Raw genomic sequence first — 15,263 nt, 5'->3', positions numbered from 1 at the left:
CGGCGCGAATATTGACTCACAGAAACATCTGGTGGGACGAAGTTATGTTATTGACAGCCCCTCAGATGTGGATGGACGTCGAATGAATGGACCTAACAGCAGACTTAATAAAGCAAAGAATAGCGTGTCACTGCTTGATTTGGCTGTCAGTGGGTAAAGATTTTAATATTTGTTCAATTTCGTAAATATTTCCATTCATTGTCATATAAATATGTATGATATGCTTAGTTAAAAATGTAAAATTTTTTCCTTTATTATTTTTATCAGCTGTTGAAATGTGTATCATCTCTTTACCCTCTTTACCTCAATTATATACATAAGTTAAACTTCTAAATGCGTAACATTTTACAATTTTCCAGATCTGATTCAAATCCTGAAAAAAGGCTAGCAACATGCGTGAGCGGATTGTTGCCCTTGTGGATATGGACTGCTTCTTCTGCCAAGTCGAGCAGAGGATCAACCCTGAGCTGAAGGGGAAACCTGTAGCTGTGGTCCAATATAACAAATGGAGAGGAGGAGGGTAAATTGGCAAATTAAAATTAATTTTAGCTACATTGATTTTTTTTAACAAATCTTATTTGTTAAAATTGCAGAATTTTAACAGTATTGTAATTTCTTGAAAGCCGGGCATGACAATTCCTTCCATTTTAACCAACACTAATTTTACCAAATTTAATATTTTTATCTTATCAGGATCATTGCTGTGAATTATGAAGCTCGAGCCTGTGGAGTTACCAGACACATGAGAGGCGATGAAGCTAAAGAAAAGTGTCCTGAAATAAATTTGGTTCACGTTCCGTCCATTAACGATAAAGCAGACACCTCAAGATATCGGGAAGCTGGGAAAGAAGTTATCAATGTGATTTGCCAGTTCAACTGTGCCGTCCAAAGAGCGAGTGTTGATGAGGCATTTTTAGACTTGACAGAAGCAGTTGACAAAAGAATCGGTGGAGAAACTCAAGTCTCTGCAGATCACTTGCCTTCGACACATGTTGTCGGTTTTGAGTCGCAACTAGGTACTGGAGAAAGATTCCAAACAAAATGTATGCTATTTAAACTTAATTTTCAGAAAATAAAGAAGAAGGGAGGAGTGAGGCCGTTCAGGAATGGCTGAGGAAAAGTGATGCCTCGTCAGAGGATGATCATGATTATAGACTGGTCGTTGCAGCCAAGATGGTCGAGGAGATGAGAAGAGCAATCTTCACGCAAACTGGATTTACTTGTTCAGCAGGGATTGCTCATAATAAGGTAAAATCGCAACATATAATTAACCTCAATTATAATGAATATTCAGTGAAAAATCGGTTTCTAAACGTTCAAAAGTTCATTTAATTTGCCACGAAGTGCCATCAGTGAAAAGCTGCATGTTACTTTTCCACTTAAAGGGGCGTGATTCTCTTGAATATAAAAAATATATGGCGTGGCAAAGCGCATGGAAATCGTTAAAATTAACTTAGTTATTGAGACATTCAGCTAAAATTATCGATTGGCTGGTTGTGCAAAAGTAATTGAGTTTCAAAATGATTAAATCTCATTTGATGGTTCAAACAGAAATAATTCGAGAATCGGATTAGCACATTTCCAATAAAGATAAAAATTTTAGATATTGAGTAAGCTGGTGTGCGGGATGCACAAGCCAAATCAGCAGACGGTGCTTCCCATATCAAAAGTGCCGTTCCTCTACGAAACTCTTCCCGTGAAGAAAGTGCGTCTCTTGGGAGGCAAATTAGGGGACACTCTGATGGAAAAGCTCGGCATTAATTACATGAGCGAGTTGGAAAAATTTTCTGAGGCGGAGCTGTGCCAGAAATTCGAGCAGAGAAACGGCCAGTGGTTGTACAACATAGCCAGGGGAATCGACAATGAAGAGGTAGAGGCGAGGCTGATCCCCAAGTCCATAGGCTGCTGCAAACGCTTTCCAGGCAAGACTGCACTCAAGACTAAACAGGAACTCGATCACTGGATTCAGGAGCTGGCTGTTGAAGTGTGCGCACGGCTTGACAAAGACTACGAGGAGGTATGATGAGATATTTTCAAGACTGACAAAATGAAATTCACACCTGAAAGTCTTGAAAATACTGTATTTTTCTTTTGCATTTATTTGAAATATTTACGCTGTTTTAATTTTTAAATAAGGCATGGGTTAGTAATTTATATAGTCTTAGAAAAATTTTAATATTTTCTGAATACAATTTTGCCATTACAAAGGGTAAATTTTGTCCTTTGACCCGTGACTTTTCGTCGGCTAGGAATTTTCAATAGTAGTTATTTTATTTATTTGCGTCTTATTAACTTTTTAATGCTAAATGAGTATGAGATACGTAATTAGATAATTTGAATTGCGAATTAAAAAAAACTATTAACGCTCAAGATGGTTTTCGGGGCACTAATTATTTTTCTATACACAAATTTAAAAAAAAAAGATTTTTTTCTTCTTGTTGCGTTATTGTTTTTTTAACGCCATTTTTCAACACAATTAAATATTTATTTGGTTCAAAAAGAAGTTGTTTACAGGTGTTTTTGGCTCAAAAAATTTTTAAAGCCAAAAATCACAAAAATAAATTGGAACTTATTCCTTTTATTGTTGGTTTAAGCAGAAAAATCGTTTTAAGTGACAATATTTAAATAAGATTTTAAATTGCTAGTGACTAGCCATTCTGTCAGATGTCTATTAACATAGAGCAGAGTGGATATAGTTAATTCTTTTTTATTTTCCAATCGTAATGTGAACGTTAAAAGTCAATTTATTTCGCTCACTGTAGAAAAAAATGGCTCTATACATGATTAAGTTAAATATTTTATTCTATAGAATTGTCGGAGGCCACGAAATTTGGTGGTTCAATGGAGCGTGGAAGTTGGTTCCAGCAATTCTAAAACTGGATTTCTGTCGCATTTTGACCAACCGTGCCTTGCAAGAGATGCTATGATTTTGCTTTGCAAATCAATTTCGATAGAGAATAACAAAGTGTAAGAAAACATTCTAACTTGTATTTTCATAAATAATTAATCATGAATATTATTTTAATTAGGAAAGTGCCGATTCAGTTCCTTGGTTTGAGCGTTGGAAAATTCACCGAAGAGCGAAACAAAGCGAATTCCATCGCCAAATTCTTCAAGCCATCCAATGCATCCGAAACGAAAGTGAACGAAACGATTGTGTCAGACCCACCAGTGCCTGAAGTTAAACAGGAAGCACCACTAATCAAGACTGGACCTATGTCCTTTTTCCTGCGAAACCTAAAGAAAAAAGAGCCTGAAAAGAACGACGAAAGAGTAGCAGATCCGCAGATGTCAGTTGAAACTGATGAGGATGAAAAAGAGCCTGTCAAGAGTGACAGTGACAAGGATGATGAGAAGGATAAGCGGTGTCAAGACGAGGAAGAAGCTGAAGCTCCGTGTCCACAGTGTGGGAAAAGTGTCAAAATTTTGGACATGAGTGAGCACCTTGATCACCATGTTGCCCAGGAACTGCACAAAGAGCTCAACCAGTCTGTAACACCTGCCATTCCGCCTCAGCCTTCCACTTCAGCTTTGCCAAAAAAGAGAAAGTATACAAAGTCGAAAAACCAAAGTGCCGGTGGAGATGCCAAAAAAATTAGAAGCATTCAGTCCTTTTTCAACAAAAAGTAGGTGTAATCATTTTGACTGTTTGTATTAATGTGATTTTTTAAACCATATATTGAATAATAATTTCACTTATTTATGAATATTTGGAGTATTGATGTTTTATTGTCATGAGTAAGTCCCAATCATCAACAATTGGTAAGCTCTATCGTAGCAACTTTGAATAACACAGTTTTAAGTTTTATTTTTGTATCAAAATTAATTTTGAATGGTACGCAAGGCTGCAGCCACGTAAACATTTCATAAATATATATTCTCAAAGTCACATTCTGTTTCATTACTATTATGAAATAAATATCATTTTGGCGGTTCTAAACTAAATATATAAAATGTAAAAACACAAAAAGGCATGAAAGCAAAAAGAGCACCATACAAATTATTCGTTGTGGTAGAGACAAATTATCTAGCGTGCTCTGAAAACAAAAGGTACTCATTGTGGTCCCACATAATTCAACTGGAATGTAAACGGTCGTGGGTCAAGCGAACTACTTTAACAGAGAGAATGCTTGCGTTGAAGGGAATGCCCGAGATACTATTTGGAATGGACGAGGTTGAGGAACTCCTCGCGAGTTTTGGGGTCATCTCTGAAGACGCCGAGCATGGTGCTGGTCACCGTCTTACTGTTGATCTTCTGCACTCCACGCATCACCATGCACATGTGCCTGCAAGAAACCAAAATCAATATTTATACTGCACTTAATCTGCTCACATGTTGACCCAACAGATTATTTTCCCTTGGGATGGCAAAAAAGCGAGGCATTGTGAGCGGAGATTTTACTCTCTTCAGACAGTTGAAAATATCGCTACCGTTAAATGCGGTTGCATTAATTAATAACTATACTCGATCAGAATGCACGCACACAATTGTGTAAATCGAGATGAGACTGAAGGTCGTGAAAAAGAAAGCGTGCTGTGCACCGAACCAGTTTTCTCTATCTCATCTGCGCGCCGCATGAATATTTATTTATAATTTCTCACGTGCATTAATGGGCCGCAAAAAAATGAGACTGGCGGGGGCATTGAGAGAAACTTACACTCCTTCAACGACGACCGCCACCCCTGCAGGGTCCACTGCTTTGGTGACCGCGATGGCGATTTGCTTGGTGAGCCGCTCCTGCACCTGCAGCCGGCGACTGAAGATTTCCACGATGCGCGCCAGCTTGCTCAGGCCGAGGATTTTCTTCTTGGGCAGGTATCCGATCGACACCTTGCCGTAGAAGGGCACCAGGTGGTGTTCGCACATGGAGAACATTTCGATGTCCTTGACCACCACCATCTCGTCGTGGTCCTCGTCGAAAACGGCGTCGTTCAGCACCTCTGTAAATTATAAATTTGGTGTTAATTAGTCTCGGAGAAAGTGATAATATTTTATTTGGCATAAATCAATCAGGTTCTGTCCAGGAAGCCATTATGCAGCTCTCGTGCAAGGAGCAAGGAAAGAGGGGAAAACCTTTTTGAAAATTGGCCTGTCGTCAGCGGAGTAATTTTAATAAATCTAGAGAGCAGCATAATATATTTTTGACTGCAGAGACGTTTCCACTCCCAATGACGCACAGGAGAAAGGATATTTCTTAAGTTTCTCTGTAATAAGAATAATAAAAACCCGCACAGAGAAAGCACAAAACGGTATTTTACGGAATTTATTTCATTCGTGTCCGGCAGGTTGCATAACCACTAACATTTTTTCATTTTGGCAAAGACAAATTCCATTTTGTACAGTGTCAATCGATTCTCAAAGGTCGAATTATGTAGACCCATTTTTGCTAGTAGGTAGACCAAAAACCGCTAGAGTAACGGTTTTTACGTCTCTGCCGATTTTCGGCACGTCGTGTCGAATTTCTCACCAAGTGATTTGGCTCCTCAATATTAAATTCGACACTCAAAAATCGATTAGCACTGCCAAATTGCAATTCCGGTACACACAAAACTTCAGAACTTTCAATCTATGGAGTAAGCGATATTGCTCAAAAATTTGTCCTCGGTGCAAGAGGTAGAGAAGCCGAACAAAGCGCCAATTAAAAGAGCAGCACTCGCGCGCGAAGAGGCAAAAGTGAGGAGGAAATTGCTCGAGATCCGGCGAGAGAAAAGAGCGACGACGACGACGAAGCCACTTCTCGGCCTCTTTTGAGATCGGGCCCAACACTCCGTGACACGTTTCCAGCCCTTTGAGAAAACAACAAGTCGCGCACGGGAGCAGAAGGGTGGCTGCTGCTATGGCAACCCCTCGGGTCGCGCCTGTAATCAACTTATCATCCATCCGTCGCGCAATGTGATTACCCTCTCGACTCTCGACACACACACGCGTTAATATCGGGTCCTGTACCTCATGACGCCCGCGCTGGTGCGTCGATTTTTCTCATCTCCCCGTCGCAATTAATTGGATCTCTATCATTCGCTCCGTCAATCAGAAAACTGTTGCTCAACTTTCAAGGCAAGGGCTGATTTCGTCAGCAGAATAAATTGATGTTTGCCGCTTTAACTCTTTGCTCCTTCCCAAAATCAAATATTGACATGGAGGCAGAGAGAAATTGAAATTAAATTTTGTTACGACGTTTTTTCTCCATAAAAGTTTGTTTGAAAATAAGACTCATAAAAATTATTCAGTGAACGCTTTCAGTAAATTTTACATAAACCGAAAATTTGGAAGCATAACATTTAAATTTTATAGTTTTCCCTTGAAGATTAAAACTCCCCTTTTTTAGATCACAGCCTCTCTCTAAACCCTGCAATATCATTTATCTGGAACTGCCCCATAAGCATAAAATTACTTTAAAATTAAAAATTTTTCACGACCAGAAATTTAGTAACTATGAGAGGAAGCCTGTTGCAACTGACACGAGGGTGAGCCGGCTAACTTTTCCCCGCCAAAGCAAGAGCCGAGAGTAAACTTATGCAGTATAATATATAGAGCAGGCCCGTTAGCACTCTCGGCTCCTTTTAGTTTAGTGGAGCAGAAGATGTGGGCGACGGGACAGGGAAAAGCTTTAACCCGCGCCAAGTGCTGGCTGCTAAAGGAGAGACGAGCCGTTCATTCATCACGCGCGCCAAACGGGAAAGGTCCACGGCTTGAATTGGAGATTCGGGTTTTTCTCTCTATCCTGAAACAATCGGAGGGGATTTTCTTTCTCCATTTTCTTTCAGCAACAGACGCAGCACTTGTTGCAGCATTCATGAGTTCCAGCAGAGCTCGGGGAATTTTATGCCGCCGCGCGTTTTTTATACTCCCCCGAGAGTAGCTGCTGAGTTATATAAAAAAGTCTTCGCCTCCCTTTGCCGAGTGCAATTTTCCATCGTTCTCTCGTTCGCTCGCCGACGAATCGATGCGCGCGATAGTAATTTTCCTTCCACCTGGTAAACCCCCGCTTTTGGTTTTGTCACGTTGTGCTGGTGCTGGAATGACGGCATGGCAGTTGCGTAACTATACCAATTTCCTACTCGTGTGTCGCACACAAAAAGAGGAGACCGACGAGAATTCCCTTTTCGAAACAGGTTTTTCCTTTCCTCAAACTCGCCGGTCACCATAATAACGACTTAATAGAAAAATCAATCCAACCACTAGCTTTTTAATGAGAGGTGCTCCTTCGAAAGCTGCCGGTTGTAGAATGTTTGGTGCCGTGTGCATTTTAAAATCCGTGAAATGGGTCAAATAAATAACCTGAATAATTGTAAAGCATTTCCATGGCCCATCAAAACCCGCTAATGCGAGAAACCTGTCTTGCGATTTATCAAGCCGTCATGAATAGATAAAATTAATTTTATGTTAAGGACACTGACCTTCCAGGCTCTGGTCGTAGCCTTTGGTAAAGAAGAGCATGGCCTTGGCGGCACGCTCCGGAGTCTTCAGCAGTCCCTGGCGGTCAGGGTCCTCGCCCAGACTGGACAGTAGGAGGCGGTACGAGCGGGACATGTCGGGCAGGAGGCTCTCCCTGGTCGGCGGCCGGTGGTCCAGCTCCATGTCGTGGTGGAAAGTGCAGTGCTCATGGCCTGTAGAATTTAATTAAATTATTAGTCGAACAAACGGCCATCACTGGCGGGAAGCGAAACATAATAAAGAGAGATGGCTTAAGAGATCGGATAAATATTGACTTTCGGTGACCAATGACCACTGGGAGGTGAAGGTTAGCAATGCGTCACGAATAATGAAATTCTCCGCACATCTATAAAGTGCAGTTGAGCAACACATGTTTTATTTTGACAAAAAGTGTCCGCGTCAGCATAGTGTTTTATTGATTTTCCGTCGTGTGTGAAGAAGCTTCATCATCGCACTACAATGATAAATTGTCACTGATAAGGTGTTTGCTTCTGATGAATCACTTATCAATCAATCAGCTCGTAGAAATTGAAAATAAATTTTCACCGACTTCTCTGTCATCTAAACCCGCGTGAACCTAGATTCAAAATAATTTTCACGCGATACACACGTGTCTCGTCTCACCATTACAAAAGAAGCAGGTGAGAACGTGATCAGCCGTGCGTTTATGCACACAAGGGTAGGGTTTCTTCTTTAAACATAAAGATCATAACTTGTCTCTTTCACTAACCTCTGTTTACTCCCCTCTCTTAAAACAAAGTGAATGGACTTTTTACTCACAAGCAATCAACACTGACACTGTTAATGCGTGAAGGATAAAAAACAGTGTGTTTCAAAGTCGAAGAAACGACTTAAATTTTATCCTAGACGTTGAACTGGATGTTTTAGGGCTCCTGGTGATAAAATTATATTGTCAAATCCCAAAAACGTGGCATTTTAATAAAATAATTTTGTGAACATATATCAGATGGCAAAATGTTCAATTCTTAATATAAATAAAATGATGACATGTTATTTTAACAATGAAAATTTAAAATAAAATAGTACAAGATATCCAAAATACTATTTGCCCCCCTATATTAACCAAAGAAAATATTTTTACACGGTCTGCAGTTAAAAACAAGGTGGTAGAAGCTGGCAATCCTTCGTCTCACAATCAGGAAGTGCTACCTGGTGTGGTGGAGGTGCGGGGCGCGCGGGGGGTGCCGGGCACGTCCAGCTCCTTCTCGTCCAGGCTCTCGGACCAGGAAACGGTCCTAAGATCGGCCACTCGGGGTGCTTTGACCACCTCCTGCGGTGCAGACGTGCCGTTTTGGTGGGAAGTGCTCATGGTGGACGGGTCGTGTGGACTGGCCTGTCGGGCCTCGACCTCTTGTATTTATCTGCTGCGGCTCCCCCTCCTCTGATCTGGGAAGCAACTGGCTCACCACCAGCCACGCCGCCACCGTTTTCCTCGCGCATTTTCCAGCCAACCTGTTGGTCCCGATTTTTTTCGTCCTGTCGTGTATTTTTTTACTGTCTCGTGTAGACGTAAAAAAATAAATTTGCGGTTTCCATGGACTACCTTTTACGTAATCATCCTCTCTCCCGACGAGCCGACATGAGAGCAGTCGAGTCACGTGCATGCTGGCGTGGACTGTTTGGCATCTTCTTCCTCGGATTAATAAATTGAATCTTTTCAGCCTGTGGAGGTTTTACTGCCTTATTTGGCGAGGAGGATTATATTCAGCAACATGCACCCTATCTTGCTCTACAACGTTAATGAAAAATTCTTATGCCACACAAGTTGGCCAAAATCAGGTTATTTAAGGCTCCCTTGATATCAACATTATTTTTTTCTAGCTTTAGAAAGTCAGAAATAGGATGCCGTAATATAAATGGGTATGCTAAAATTGTGCGATGTTATTTTTATCCTTGCTTTAAATGTCTAAAAATAAACATTGTTTATTGCAAAAAAATCTAAAATGTTATTTTCCTTATTCTATTTAGTATTTTTCTTAGCATCCGTTAAAATATTTGCTCCTCCTCTGGACAGAGCATAAAATCACACACACAGGAATCACTTTAAAATATTTCACTGCGTTGAGTGTAAATTCTGTGATAATCAGGGCTCTGGGCATGGGTAATAAGAAGTTTTTTGCAGCTATAGTTTCTCCCGCATGTTTGGTGCTCTTGAAAAATTAGATTGAAAATATTTAAAAACTCAAAAAGTCCACGAGTCATCAAAAAACAAAAACCTATTCCCTCTCCATATTATTCAATAATATAACCATGGGGTGCAAAAAACCGCACAAAACTGGTAAATACCGCAAAAAAACTGCGCTGTAAGTTTGGGAAACTCCCCGGGAGATACTCTCAGCCCTGGTGATAAACCAATTTAACTTCAATCATTTCCTTTGACTCTGGATGGCAAAGCAAAAACGAGAACGGTGCCATTCATATTTTTTTACGTCTGTTGTCACTTTCAGTGTCTACCAAATAATTCATTAAATATCTCACAGTGTAAAACATGAACTTTATTATTGTTAGTAGTTATGTTGTAATAATTTACTTCATTGCGCAATGTGGGCAGGACGCAAAAATACTTGCAACGCAATTTCTTCATTACAACAGTTACGTAATTTCAGGTTCTTGCAATATTATTAATTGATTTTACAATACCTACTCTCAAAGGAAAATTTTCTCGAAATTTCACATGCTAATCAAGCGGCGAGCACTGTCTTCCTATTGAAAATCACGAGTTTTAACTCCGAATTTGCAAACCGTTGGATAGATCGCGAGGAGAGCATGGAAATCAAACGAAAAATCATTGACAACCCGTTAAATAAACAAAATTGTGAAAAATCCTAGTTAAATATATGAACTCACCGCTTAGGATTCAGTTAAAGCCAAAATTGACCTATTGTATATTTTTTAGTAAAGCGGCTGTGAAGTTAGCATGCTTTTCAAATGATGAGGACCGTCTCCTTACTTGATATCTTATTTTATTTTACAACAAAGAGTTTCCCTAAAAGGTTACATACGCTGTTGGACAGATCTCGACGAGAGGAATCGAAATCTGTCAAGAAAATGTGGTCAAGATTGCTTTTGAGTTTGGAGAAATTCGAATTATCACTGTAGCAAGGCCCTTTTTTACTATTGCAAATTGAAGAGAAAATTATTTATTGATCATCTGCTTATTGCATCCAACAATTAAAATAATTTTCAATTGTCGCCCTGCGTCGATCAACTTTAAATATTACGAATTTTTTTGTAAAATCTAAAACTTTTACTCGATCCAAATTTTATTTTTGCTCATTGTTTTGTCAAACTAATCGACTGTTAATTGTGGTCAACACAATCCATTTTTAATTGCTGACAAGTATCAATCCACTTCAAGTACAGATTAAAAAGGCAAAGTGAGTGAAACAGCTACCACTTTGTTGCACGACGAAGAATACTCAACATTGCGATGCTGCAAATATGAGTTAATTTACGATTAATAAGCAGTTTATAAGTACTATGGTATCGACAGTTTTCTTATGGAACTAGCGAGTAATTTAAATATTCATCTTTAATTGCACCAGCTTGAACCAGTAGAACTGCCGCATAACAGGTTCGCAATAAGAAAAAACCTTCTCTGGGCAGAAACCAGTTCCTCGGCTTTAATCTTAATCCCGCGATAGTTTTGAAGGATTCCGGTGGACTTAATTGTCCTATTTCCCATGCTGTCAGATAAAAATTGAACTTTTGTTTCGTCTGTAAATTGTGGACGCGAAAAGTATTTAGACGATTTACAAAAACGACTGCGGGGAAAGCTTTCCTCTAAGACGTGAAGGCGAACAAGATGCGTGCGAGAGATTAATCAGCGCAGCAATATCACGTGCTTTTCCAGACCTCGTGCCTTTGCCTACACTCTGAATCTCGGCAGCGTCTCCGAAGCAGACTGCCTTAACTGCATTATTCACTCTCTCGGTTCATCGGTCTACGCCTGGAATGCTGTCCAGGAGCTCGTATTTTTTATGGTGCCCTATATGGCAGCGCCTAAAATTAAGTTTGAAAGGTGGAATTTCTAAAGTTTAATTTTGGCTGGTGAGTCGACTGTCGGCTCCTTACGAAGGAATCGAAGGCGACGGCTTATTATCTCGTTATTGCGGTTATTGCAGCGCGTCGCGAAAAAGATTTAGTATTATTATTTAAAAAGAATCTGTGGCGCGCGCGTGAACGCAGCCTTGGATTCTGTCGGCAGTGCAACGAGCGCAGGAGCAATCGACTTTGACATTACTCTTTTCCTTCGCGGCTGCTCTACATTCCCTGCCTCGCAGCTTGTGATCACATATAACAGCCGAGGTACCATGTTATGCAAAAGCTGCCGCGACGCTTTCCCTAACACATTGATATAAGTTAGTGCTGTGTGTGTGTGTACGTGCGTTTGGAAAATATCATATTTCATAAATTATAGGGTCTGCTGCAGCTTAAATGATCGTAATTTACGCTGCATCGGTTGCCGTCACGAGAGTAGCCGCAGACAGGTTTTTGTTTTTTATAATTTTATTGGCCTCTTATAACAGAGGACGGTTTAAAAAAATTTAACTGTCTTTAAGAATTTAAATTGAAATAATTCAAGAACGGAGAGAAATGTTGATATGCAATTCAAGTCATAAAAGAGAATGGCCTTTAACATGGGGAAACAATATAAATTTGACTAAACCCCCGATATTAAATAATTTTGGTTCAAAAGTTCCACCAAACATTATTGCAAGAAAAATTTCATGACGTGAAACATAATTATGTACTTTACTCGGACACCGATTTACACGCTATTAAACCGTTTATAGTTATTTTCTGCATTTTAGACAATTATATAAGTGCTGTTCAAGAGGCATGAATAGTGCTTATTTGTTCGTTCCAAAGACGATTAAAAACTCAGAAGAATATAGTCGACTCTGTCTAAAATTCACAGCTATCGTAAAAAACTATCTCATAAAAAACGTTTGTATGATATTTCACTTAGCAATTTTTCAAAATCACGAAATGTACACCTAATCTCATGAATGGAAGCGCATTTAGTTAGTTTTAATTTCTTTTTTGGTCATATAATTTAGAGGTTAAAGGAGAAGTTTTTTTTACATTTTTTGCACACGACTCCAATTGTCAGAATGTGTAACAGTTCCTACGTCATTGGTGTCATTTAAAAATAAAAATTTACCGGTATAGCCCAACTGGTTTTTGCTAAAAGAGCCAAAAATAGAACTAATATAAGGTACCTTTCACTTTGCCACAGCTATTTTTATCTCAGGGAACGGCTAGTATTGAAATGAAACTTCACGTGGCCAGCAGGTCACATTACGAGAACCAGAAGTGGATGTGTTTTACGACACGTAAGACAGCGCATCGAAACCTTTCAACTTTAAAAAAAAAATAGCAAACAGCCAAACCCGTTTTGACGTATTCATTCGCAATAAATCCAAACGATTTTTTGCCATCTCTTTCATAATTAAGCTTGATAAACAATCGACGTACCGTTCTTAGCAGCCTCGTCGGTCGTCGGTGTCGCCGCTGCTTTGGAGACTCCGTTTTTGGTCGGCGCGGCACTGCAGGTCGGCTGTGCGGCGGCGACAACGACCAAATCCTTCATGCTGGCAGCGAGAGACACGGAGAAAGAGTAATACTTGGCCACTAGCACTTACTTTATACCCCAAGAGACCGCGGGACCCTTGCTTTTCCTAGAGAGACCTTCGGAAAGCGCCATCTTTGTTCTGCATAACCTGCCGCCGCGCCGACCGCGAAAGCGTGGCGACAAATTCACGCGAATTTAGCCAACTATTTTTCTACGGTTCATTCATATCATAGGCCGTGAAAAGTCGTGCACTTGCTTGACTGCAACAATAAAATTTATCACATACTGGGTTCGAAACCGGTTGCAGGACGTAACTTACTATAGAAAAGATCAGCCTGGTCTCGCAGGACTGATTTATCGAGTTGATTTATTTCCCTCAACCCCCTCTGCAACTTAATCGTTTCTTCAAGAACCAGTTCTCAGCTCGAAATGATCCGATTTTCAAGGAAGTTGAATATTAAAGAAAAATTACTATTCACGTGATTTGCAGGTGTTGATCGCATCGATTTCACAATTCATTTTAATTATTGTTGCTGTTTATTCTCATTCAAGTCATTGATGCTACATAAATAGTCACGGGTTAATTTTCCTTTTAGAAGCTTAGAAAAATTAGCGCTATAGGAATAACTATAATAATTTTTTGGGTGTTTCATGATAAGCAATAATATATTTTTTGAAATAAACATTGCGGACACCTTGTTGGCCGAAATTTACTGAAGGTGTTGCCCTATTAGTTCTATATCGCACTCTAAAACATTGGGCGGAATACTAGCATGAACTTAAATTAACTTATGGTCAGAGCTGTGCGTTCTAGGCCTCGTTTCATAGGTTTTTTTGCTGAAGTAAAATACATTTTCATGTATATTTTTCCCTCTATAGAATGAGGTGGATAATGTTACACACACATTACATTAATGTTTCTTTAAAAATAGCATTCGCAACGACGATTAGAAATAAATTCATTAATTTATGGCCAGCTTTTTCAGCAATTTTTCCATAAATATTATTCCCAAACTTTAATAAAAATACCAGTTCCTGCACCATCACTTTAAGTTCCTTATAAGCCTAAAATCATTAAATTTAATGTTATAAAAGATTTTAAAATTAGTCAATTGTTTATAAAATGTAGCAGCAACAGTTTATCTCTAAAAATATGCAATAATAAAACCAGGACCGAGAGCAACAGATACATAAATCTCAGATTCTGCCAAATGTCTCGAAAAATTGAATTGTTTACTGTCGATGATTTTCCACTTGATGGCGATACCTCTCGTTGCGATCTTTCCAACGTTGTACGAATTATGAATATGAGCTGAATTTCCAATCTGGTGAAATAAATCATGATTTCGCAATAGGGAGACCGTGCTCGCCGCTTGATTGGCTCGCAAATTAAAACGGAAGCCGGTAAATATTAGTTTTTTTCCCAATTTTTAGATATTATTTCAAGCCAAGGTAAAAATGACATTTCTGCGCAGCGTTACTTTAATTATTTTGAACCAAATAAAAAATGTCTTGCCAGGGCTGAGAACGAATTGCTTCATCGTATCATAACATTCTACATTATTAACCCAAATTAGTAGCTTACGGATCAATTCATTCATTCCTCATTAAAACTGCTTTTTATTGGTGTTCTCTTGGCACTCACTCTAATTCAAACTCACGGCTAATTATGCATTGGCAAAACAATAACTAGATTTATCAGAGGGCAACCTTGTGCGCGCGCGTACGGCATCAAAGTGTTACCTTGGGTGTGAATTCGCTCACATTGTGATTCCTCGAGAGCCCTTTCACCTATGCAGATCATTTGGGACGTCGCATCACTTTGACACTCTCACTGATTGGCAAAATCAATCTGGGTCATTAATAAAGCAAGCGTGTCCGGACCCTTGAGCTGGAAATTGACACATTTCCTTGCCAAGCAGTGCTTATATAATTGTCGCAGAAAAAAACGCAAGATTTTTTTGTCCTCAGCGCGCCAGCCACCATAAAATTAAGCCTTGACTTGGTGAGATCGAATATAACGTCGATGTGGTTAATTAGCAATGTCAGTTTTTATTGTTTTAATCAAACCCAAAAAGTGCTTTACATGTTTAAAACCACTTACTGAAAATGCATACTTTGCTTTTATATTGAGAGTAACTTTACACAAAAGAAGCTTGAGTACATTCGAAATATTAAAAAGTTTAACCATAATTAACTGAATTGTATATTCATATAACAATTTTAAAA

At 39.3% G+C, this 15,263-nt stretch overlaps 2 protein-coding genes across 4 annotated transcripts; one reads left to right on the top strand and one right to left on the bottom strand.

Annotated features, from left to right (window-relative positions):
* The first annotated feature begins 30 nt into the window (after nucleotides 1–30).
* DNApol-eta (DNA polymerase eta) lies at nucleotides 31–3,715 on the top strand. 2 transcript variants are annotated; one of them, XM_065488819.1, is made up of 7 exons: nucleotides 31–153; nucleotides 360–520; nucleotides 694–1,016; nucleotides 1,070–1,248; nucleotides 1,604–2,017; nucleotides 2,810–2,967; nucleotides 3,030–3,715. In XM_065488819.1, exons 2-7 carry the CDS (start codon nucleotides 393–395, stop codon nucleotides 3,628–3,630), a joined length of 1,803 nt encoding a protein of 600 aa, XP_065344891.1. In that variant the 5' UTR covers nucleotides 31–153; nucleotides 360–392; the 3' UTR covers nucleotides 3,631–3,715. The 2 variants fall into 2 exon arrangements, with proteins under 2 accessions (XP_065344891.1, XP_065344893.1); XM_065488821.1 differs by lacking the exon at nucleotides 31–153 and adding an exon at nucleotides 162–181.
* Pu (GTP cyclohydrolase punch) lies at nucleotides 3,697–13,147 on the bottom strand. 2 transcript variants are annotated; one of them, XM_065488825.1, is made up of 4 exons: nucleotides 12,938–13,147; nucleotides 7,399–7,608; nucleotides 4,659–4,941; nucleotides 3,697–4,286 (listed from the first exon to the last, which is right to left on the bottom strand). In XM_065488825.1, the coding sequence occupies exons 1-4, from the start codon at nucleotides 13,050–13,052 to the stop codon at nucleotides 4,157–4,159; spliced, it is 738 nt and encodes a 245-aa protein (XP_065344897.1). In that variant the 5' UTR covers nucleotides 13,053–13,147; the 3' UTR covers nucleotides 3,697–4,156. The 2 variants fall into 2 exon arrangements, with proteins under 2 accessions (XP_065344897.1, XP_065344896.1); XM_065488824.1 differs by lacking the exon at nucleotides 12,938–13,147 and adding an exon at nucleotides 8,606–8,798.
* Between the last annotated feature and the right edge of the window lie 2,116 nt (nucleotides 13,148–15,263).

This window comes from Cloeon dipterum, chromosome 4 (assembly GCF_949628265.1).
Source record: "Cloeon dipterum chromosome 4, ieCloDipt1.1, whole genome shotgun sequence".
Lineage (NCBI taxonomy): Eukaryota > Metazoa > Arthropoda > Insecta > Ephemeroptera > Baetidae > Cloeon > Cloeon dipterum.
Note: the sequence above shows the minus strand (reverse complement) of the source record. Positions and strands in the feature narration are given on the sequence as shown.